This window comes from Triticum dicoccoides, chromosome 2B (assembly GCF_002162155.2).
Source record: "Triticum dicoccoides isolate Atlit2015 ecotype Zavitan chromosome 2B, WEW_v2.0, whole genome shotgun sequence".
Lineage (NCBI taxonomy): Eukaryota > Viridiplantae > Streptophyta > Magnoliopsida > Poales > Poaceae > Triticum > Triticum dicoccoides.
In genome coordinates, this window is record NC_041383.1 from 245,201,677 (window position 1) to 245,211,035 (window position 9,359).

A 9,359-nucleotide genomic window follows, 5' to 3' on the forward strand; every position below is an offset into this window, starting at 1 on the left:
GCAACTGCTCTATAATATACATCTCACTCCCTTCATCGGCAGCCCCGAACTTAGATTCGAGCGCCTCCCACAAGTCCTTGGCAGACCGCATATGCAAATATGCGTCAACCAGCTTATCTCCAATCATGCTCAGAACTGCCCCGAGGAACACGACAGTAGCCTCCTTGAACGCCTTCTCCTGTTCAGGAGCGATCGTTCCTGTGGGAGTCACACCAGCGACCCGGAACACGTTCATGGCCGTGAGCCATAAGGTGATTTTAGTCTGCCAACGCTAAAAGTACGTCCCTGTAAACGGGGACGGTTTCAGTGCAGTAGCAAAACCAGAATTCGAAAAACTCCTACACACATTAGGTTTTTGGATTGATGAATAAATAGGCAGTTTTTCGATTAAATTAATCGATGAATAAATCATAAGCATGACATGGACAGCATTCATAGTACACTGATTATAATCTAACAGAGCATGTACTACGCACATAGTAGAAACATCTACGCATATCGCTAGTACTGCTACAACAGAAAGAAACACGAGAGGGATAAGCGATGTATACCCTCCAATCGGCCACGCGGCGGCGGTGACGGTGGCAGCAGCCGCGGCATCCTCGGCGGCCTTCTTGTCGGCCTCGGCCCTCTCAACGGCGGTCGACATGGTGATGATGAAGGTGATGCGGACGTAGATGAACAGAAGCGAGCAGTCGCGTAGTCGCTATCCAAAAACCTAATCGCCCCTCTCCCGTACAGTATCCGGAGAGGCGGGGTTTCGGAGGCCTGCTCTCCCCTCAACCGTGTATGCGGTGAACGGGATGGAGTCGCCGGCGGCAGCAGCGGCAGAGGAGGAACGTGGGCATGGAGGCAGAGATGGAAATGCGTTCTGTTTTCACGGCGACTAGGGTTGGCAGCGCCCCACATATATATGTGCGGCCGCGCGTGGAGAGATGTGGGCTGAACCCACGTCCAAGTCGGTAGCCCATGATCCGACGTCTCAGATCGTGGCCCTACCTGTCAAAGACTCTCCGTTCCTGACCGACAAAAAGAAGCGCATAGGAGTGAGCTCGGCTCGTCTCAATCCCGCAACCCGCGGCGCGTCGTGACAAGGCGTGGCGTGGCGTGGCGAGGCGAGCAGAGGAGGAGGAGTGCGCGAGGGCTTCTTTTCTTCTCAAGCTCCAATAGCACGAGGGAGAGAATCCCTTATAAACCACTCCAACTCTCCTTCCACTAGCATGGTGGGACTAAACTTTCCACCACCATGTCATGCCACCTACATTGGCCCTTAGAGATTAAATCTGAAATAGTCATATGGGTTCTAGGTCCATCTTATATTTCAACAAAAATTGTCAAGCTCTAAAAATAGAATTTGTTACCCATGATGTGTTCACTCGTATCGTCCATCCTTGGCGAACCTTTCAGTGCGACGGCTCGTAGTTCGTTGAGAGTGGTGTGCCGGAGCGAACAGTGATTATCACCTGTCTTGCTTTGTGATTCATACATGAAAATTAAACGTGTCATAATGGGTTTGCTCAAGAAAAACCTCTGAGCTGACTTCTGATCATTAACATTTCCTTTGCTGTTATGCTCAAGTCATGGAAAGGAGCGCTTGCCCGTTTCATATAAAAAAAACTACCTCATGAACACTATATCATGAAACATTTTCCGTCCTTAGCGCGAACAATAGACAATTTGTTGCCAAATATTTATCCGTTGCCATCTTGGAAATACGGTTTCCGAGTCAATATAATACTATCAAAAAGACAAAGCAATTCAATATATGTCGCATAAATAAAAATGGGTGCCATGCAAAAAAAAATGGGTGGAAACAGTAATCCATTCTCATGGCGGCAGGGTGCAACACGGCTATGTGCTTTTACATGCGCCGACATAAGTATCACTAGATCGGTAACGCGCATTGGCGCGAGTGTGCCGGTCCCGAGCGTTGTGGTTATGCAGATAATGTTCAAGTTAGTAGTAATCCAGGTTTAACATACTTACTCAAACAGGATATAACAAAATAAAAGTAAGAAAAAATATTCACATTTGATAGAAGCAAAAGACATTATGGAGTTCAACATCACCATGAGATTATCACAAGGCAGCATCGAGTTTAGTGATATTTATGTACACATTATTATTGAAGATCAAGAAATCTTATCATTTCATTAGAAATGATAGGAATTTTTTTATCCATATGGTACATGCAGTTAGAAGGGGAGCCTTGGCGCAGTGGTAAAGCTGCTGCCTTGTGACCATGAGGTCACGGGTTCAAGTCCTGAAAACAGCCTCTTGCAGAAATGTAGGGAAAGGCTGCGTACAATAGACCCAAAGTGGTCGGACCCTTCCCCAGACCCTGCGCAAGCGGGAGCTACATGCACTGGGGCTGCCCTTTATGGTACATGCAGTTAGAGCTATAAATAAGACACAGATCCATGCTCAGTATCTTTCACACTTAAGGTAATCTTCATAATGTCAATACCAAATTTCAATTTTGTGGCAATAACAGTTGGAAAAGAATTCACAGAACATTATCTCCTAAGAGCATAGAGCCCAACTACATGCTGAACCAAATGCGAATTTCCTGAATCAACACATCACTAAACATTCGTATCCGCTAACATCATAGCATGACCACACCAAGCCATAGTGGTAGTGGAGACACTAATTTTACATGGTATAGTAGTAAACTATATTAGATAGATAGATAGACGGATAGATAGTTCCGTCCAGACGCCTTGTCACCCAAATTTCTTGCAAGACTTGCAGCAACCGACTTGTCACTCAGGGATTGCGCCTTGGTGCGAGTGTGCCGGTCCCAACACTCTGATCAAGCGGATAATGCTAAGTTGAAGGAATCCAGGTTTAGCATATGCATTCATATAGAATAACAATAAAGTTAAGAAGAGACATTCAATTGTTATAGGAGCAAGACATAGTGGTGCTTAATATCGGCATGAGATTATAAGTCAGAATCCATTTCAGTGTGTTTATTAGACCACAAAAGATAGCCACTCGGCATGAAGTTCAATACCAAAAGTGCAGCCACTCGACATGAATCTCCATTGTTAGGTATGGTAAAGTAAAACAACAAACCCAGAGAACTATCTTGCATCATAAGTAGTAAAAGAACAATAAAAGGTGATAACTAAAGGAGAACAGAGAACTCTCCTTCAGGTAGTATATGTGGGTTTCGCTGCTCTGAGTTTTGTAGTTGTGCCCATTGCCCCTTAGTATCCACAGTACACAAGAAACAGTAACTAAAACCAATTTGACAGAACCTGAAACCGCAAAAAAAGACAACCTGGGTGTGAATACTCAAAGCTTGGAGACCAAAGATAAAAACCTGCTCTGAACAAAGAAGAAGTTCGTAAATGAGATTCAAAATAAATGGGTCGTCTCGTCTCATTGGTTTCGTAAATGATATGGAAAAATCACCCAATGCATACAATCTATTGTTGCTTCATACATAACACATGCTTTTCTTAGTTAATTTGTTACCGCACATAAAGACAAACTTGAGTTATTCTGTTCAAACATACAAGAAGAAGGAGCTAAAAATATTGCATATTTAAAAGCACAAGATGTACAACATGCAGAAACAAATGATGCTTAAGCCTGTTAAGGAAACTGTACCATTTCAGCATCAGAACCTTTCAACTTTAGATAGTTCCGAATAATATATCTAGCAATTGGGTCCTGTAGATGATGCAACAAATTTTGTGATGTAATTGCTTAAAAGAGTTAGCTTTGTTAAGGCACCTAATATCCAACTTTAGCTTTCTTACAGAAGAACTGACCAAGTATTCTCTAGACAACAATTCAACTGAATTTAAACAAATAATGAAAGAAATCATGATTATTTGTCATTTTGAAGGGTTATGTTACTTCCAGAAACCACACCTCCATCAATATTTTCTGTCTGGCCATGGTGTAGATTTGTTTATGTTGTGCTTTTTTCATTTGTTCTTGACCGTTATATTTTGTCAGACAGAGAAAAAGCTAGACAACCAACAAATAAAACCAGGCAATAAAGATGTACTGTGAAAAAGGAGACAACGCCAAGACCTTGTTTCATAGTAAAGCGCCAACAAAACAACAAAGACAAAGAAGAATCTGCTCTTTGGAACCTAACCAGACCTGAGAATCTCTCTTTGACAGCAAGGCACCAATAAAACAACAAAAGACTAAAAAAAATCTCTTTAGAACCTAGCTAGACCTGATGATCTCCTTCACAAGAAACCAAAAATCTTTGCGAGGCTAACAAACGCATGAATAAGAGCACAAGCAAGCAAGCGTAGGTCTGGAGAACTGAGAGTAGAAGAAGAAAAGAGATCAACCTGCAGAGCAGCGACTGAAGACACAGCAGGACAAATCGAGCAGAGCCACGAGCACTCCCAGCAGACCAACCTGCAAGGGAAAGCAGGCAAATCAAGGATGAGCTCCGGCCAACCAGAACTGGGACGGTCTAAAACGAACGAGCACGTACAGATCAAGGGTCACAACAACAGATCCGGCGCACAGACTGCTAGAACAGAGGACCTGCAACAAACCCAATCTAAAATTAGTCAAGCACGGCCACGGCAATAAAAAAAAATGGATCTGAGAGAAGAGGCCACCTTAGCAAACCTCGCGACGCACCGATGCCATTGAATCCACGGCCCCCAATCCAACACACCAAGCAAGCAGCATCATGACTGGAATCAGCAAGGAGCAGCAGGCGCAAAAGAACAAAATGGATCAATCCAACATTCAGTACCTGAGAGCTAAAGCTATAACATTATACCTAATCCTATTTAAGTGCCAAAAGGTTACCATAGCTATTTCTAAATAACTGGATATGGAATAGAAGTAGAACAAAAGCAACACATATGGCCTTTTGAATGATGCAACTACATCAATGCTACCTCTGAATATAAAATTAGCATACTGGGACAACACATGTCTATAGAAAACAGAGATTAGCCAAAACCAAAAAGTGATGTTCTGTATAGAACACTGATTAGATCATGTGAGTCTAAAGTAAGAGCTTGACACCAATAGTAGGCAAGACTTTTTTATCTCGAGCAAAACCGGAACTAAATTATTGTGGGCCAAATCAAATTCATATAGGCCACTAACTAAACTGACAGGAACTAAACTCTTGTATTTTGACCAATTGTTCCACATTAGTCTGAAGCTCTTGTTATTTCATTTATCCAAATTAGGACTATCATTATTTAAACTGAATATGCTTAAAGCCTATCTGATTTAGCCAAAGCAGGAGAGCATCTAATATAAAAAAATAGCGGGGATCGGCAGCGGTGGTCGCAATCGGTCACCGGCAACCATGGAGACCCCCACGGACGCCTCTCTACGGGTCAGCAATGGGACCGACAGTATTATAAGAGCGTTTAGAAATACTTTACAGAGGGAATATTAAGCAAAGAGAACATTTTTCCCTCCAAAGACTAAAAGACACAGGCACCAAACAAAACAAACGAGCAAACATATTCTCAATTTTCACACAAAGAATAGCTAGAGAAGACTGGTTATACTCATTTATTTAAACTGAATATGCTTCAAGCCTCTATCTGATTTAGCCAAAGCAGGAGAGCATCTAATATGAAAAAATGGCGGGGGTCCAAAGATAAGGGGACGAATGGAGCACGGAGAGGCAAGCCAACTGCCCTTGCTCACCTCATCGACGCGCGGACCAAGTACTGAAGCTAGTCAAAATTCGAAATAGTTGGCAGTGCACCATTCCAAATTAGTACCACCAACGACATCTAGTCTTTAATATGCACATATCCTTCCAACCTAGTACTATTAAGCAACTATAGTACTACTGTGAATTGAAAATCAAGGAATTATTAGAACGTAGAGGCTCTGTTCTTTTAAGGTACAAGCAAGCAATAGGAAACATATTAAAAACATGACTACAAAACACACAGAGGCATATGATTAGGTAGAAATTCTAGTCCAGAGTATTCCTTTTCATGCAAAGCTACCGACCTGATCCATGACCCAGAAAGTCAGAGCTAAATGTATTTGTACACATACATAAGCAATAGATACAAAAGGATGAGCAGATTTACCTAAGAAACTATAGGCAGTGTAGTAAGGATGGAGGAAATTGGATCCTTCTATCAAAGGTCACATAAAATAGCAATCGAGCTCAATAAGTTATTTAGAAAAAAAAATTGGTAGACCATGTACACAACATTCATGAAGCCCTCCAGTTTCATAGGAAACCCAGGGGAGAAGAAAAGAAACTAAAACACACATGTGTTTTATTTCATTTACAATCCATCAAAAGATGAATGTAGAGAACTCATGATCTGTGATTAGTAACAACAATTCAAGTTCTGATCTATAGAGCTGGCAATTAACATTAAGCACAATGGAATAATCCTCTACTGGTTACTCTCAATCTAAAATCAACAGTTAAATTACTATCTATCACCATCAAGCCAGCATATGCGGTTCATATATAAACTAAATCAAGCTAGCATACACACTTCATCTCCAAATAGGATTCATCTCCTGCGGTCTGGTTACCCAAATCCAACCAAAGATCCTCACAGAAGAGGAGGGGGAGGGGGTAGAGGAGGAAGAGGAGCTTACTTGCGAGTAGAAGCCAGAGCGCAGGGGCAGGGAGTATATGGACCAATAACAATAAGTGGCTAGTAAGATGCGCACCAAGTCATTCATCTGGTTCAACGTACACTCCAGCTCCCTCTGCAAAATCAAGTGGGATCACAAGCATTGTCGGATAAAAAAGGCAATGCAGTGATGAAAGCACTATGTATGGCTATCTCACCCTGAGCTCCTTGGCCAACTTGCTCTCAGCCTCCCCCTCGGCGGAACGGTCTTGACGCGGTCACCATGGACCTGGCTCGGCGCCCTGGCATCCCTCTTCCTGGGCACGCCCCTGGGCCGGTTAGGGCCCGCCACCCCTGTGATCTGGCAATCACTGTCCTCGGCCGCCGTTGATGAGGAGGGGCGCTGGGGAAGCGGATGCGGCGGAGGAATTTGACGCGACGGGAGAGCAGGGGAAGATTTACATGGAGATCGGGATCACGCCTTGGCGCGAGGATGCCGGTCCCAACGATGTGATCAAGCAAGTAATTTTCATATTAGTAGAAATCCTCGTTTAGCATATGTATTCGATCAATGAGATAAAAGAAAGAATAAACATTCATTTGTAATAGGAGCAACACTTCTCCATGTAAATCTTCTCAAGGAACCCATGCAAGTCTTTCTGCTCTACTAAACTGTTTAATGTGTTGAACATTTAAGCCACAACCAAAATTGAAGTGCATATTGCAAGAAAGAATGGCATATCTAGCTGTATCCTAAGCTATTTCTTTTCTTTTTATCCATGTATTATGGGGTATTTCTCCATGCATGAATATTACACAGGGCTAGAATAGGAACCTGCTCTTATACATCTTAGGTGTACAAACAAAACCTACTATAGAATCAATCTCTCCAAGCTCTACGCATGTGTTTTTACATTAAAATCCCCGAATGGAGTAACAAATTCACTAAAATAACAAAGTAATACAGACAACGTAGCACATGAGTTCATTTCCAGGACATCATCATAAAGAGGAAACAGACAAAAAATTGTATAAAGGGCCAACACATGCTAAAGAAATTGATGAATCCAACTTCTAAAAATTATCACCTTAAGGCACTGACTTCCAAAAGAATAAATATTAGAAGGCACTAACCTTATCTTGCAAGAAATGATATTCTTGGCACTTGAAGCATAAGTCTTTTCGTTAGCCCTCTACAAATATTAGAAGATCTGTATATCCTTAGAAATCATCGACCGGATGTGCACCAGAATAGACTCATAATCAAATTGTTGAGCTGTCCAATGCATAATTAGATGCGACTGACGGATTGAGCAGCACCTGCAATAAGATGGCAAAGTCACACATCAAACATAGGTGACGTACACGGCCCGGGTAAACACGAAAGGGACCATCAAGGAAAATTAAAAATGGTGAACTGTTATACAATACATACATACGGAGCCAAAGAGAACGCTGAAATGCCATCGGCACAACATTACAAACTTTAGCTGAACTATTTAACCAGATTCTGCACTGCAATACTAATCAACAGAATTTGGAGATATACTATTTTGCTAATGCAACTTCCAACAGTAAAACGAGATTGAATCACCAGGAAATGCATGTTACAGACTAATTTGCACATTAACAGCACCACAACACCATCTTCCCTGTGATAATTGGTATTGTTTCTAAAAACAAAGCATCGCCAACACATCACCTTGTTCTCTACCAGATTATAAAATAGACTAAAATAAGTAGCTTCTTGGTAAGTCTACATGTCATGTACAATCATGATAACCTTAATTCATTCAAAGGCATTAAACCAGGATAGTGGATTTCCTGAACTATTTTTGTAGTTGATCTGCAAATTGACTCAAAAAGGTATTTTATCTCAATAGAGAATAGTTCCACACAACTAATACAACTGGCATTTCACAAACTTCGACATTAAGACGAATGTGTATATCCATATATGATCCATTGTGTTGGATCACACGTTTCAAAAAACACAACAAGACCAATATCATCTATCACTCGCGGTGCTAAGATAGTATGCAAGCATGATTGCTATATTCTGTGAGATTTACTTGTCAGAGAAAGAAATATCATCCTCACTTTGCACCTCCATCTCACCACAAAATATATATATTCGTCCATAAAAAGAACACATTGAACCATGGTAAATAACTAAAGTCAGTCCAAAACAGAAAAGGTGCAGGTTGTGATATCATCGATGATAATAACTGTACTCACCAGAAGAACACGAACAAGCCAGCCCGTTGATGTTGGTGTTGTGGAGACCCCAGAGGTACTTCTTGAGCTTGAGCTCGACAAGGAGGATGCCTACCCAGACAAAGGTTGCACTTGAGGCTGAACCACCGTGGTGCCCGCGCCGTGAGGCACCAGCTCATCCATCTAACACGGGCAGCACCAGATCGCACTCTTCTGTACTCTCCGCTATGTCATTGACCCAGCTGGATCGAACAGAGGCAGGGCATGCGGATCCGCAACCCGACGACAGGTGTCCCGAATGACAAACCCATGACAGTGGAAGCAGAACCGGAGTCTGTGTAGGCTTCTCCATCTGACCAACAAAATTTGAAGTGGGAAAGCGAATATTATGTTTACGAAATTTACTGCAAAAAAGATGGCTTTGATAAATAAATATGTAAAGTTCACAGTAGGAAAAGCAACAAAACGGAAAGTAAAATATAAGGATGGCCTCACTAAAATTAAATTCAGTGAATCACACTAAAATTCAGTTCAGTGAATCACACACTAAATAAACTTTGATATGGGGGAGGG

The 9,359-nt window shown here is 42.0% G+C and overlaps 1 protein-coding gene across 1 annotated transcript in view; it reads right to left on the reverse strand.

Annotated features, from left to right (window-relative positions):
* Window positions 1–2,434: 2,434 nt before the first annotated feature.
* The window catches only part of LOC119360820, a 9,962-nt gene continuing 3,037 nt past the window's right edge, over window positions 2,435–9,359 (reverse strand). Inside the window, exons 6-12 of the mRNA XM_037626306.1 lie at window positions 8,808–9,138; window positions 6,788–7,889; window positions 6,592–6,705; window positions 4,605–4,682; window positions 4,475–4,527; window positions 4,326–4,395; window positions 2,435–3,266 (exon numbers count right to left, since the gene is read on the reverse strand). Coding sequence (XP_037482203.1) covers window positions 9,017–9,138 — 122 coding nt within the window. The 3' untranslated portion in view covers window positions 2,435–3,266; window positions 4,326–4,395; window positions 4,475–4,527; ... (2 more) ...; window positions 6,788–7,889; window positions 8,808–9,016. The remainder of the gene's footprint in view (window positions 3,267–4,325; window positions 4,396–4,474; window positions 4,528–4,604; window positions 4,683–6,591; window positions 6,706–6,787; window positions 7,890–8,807; window positions 9,139–9,359) is intronic.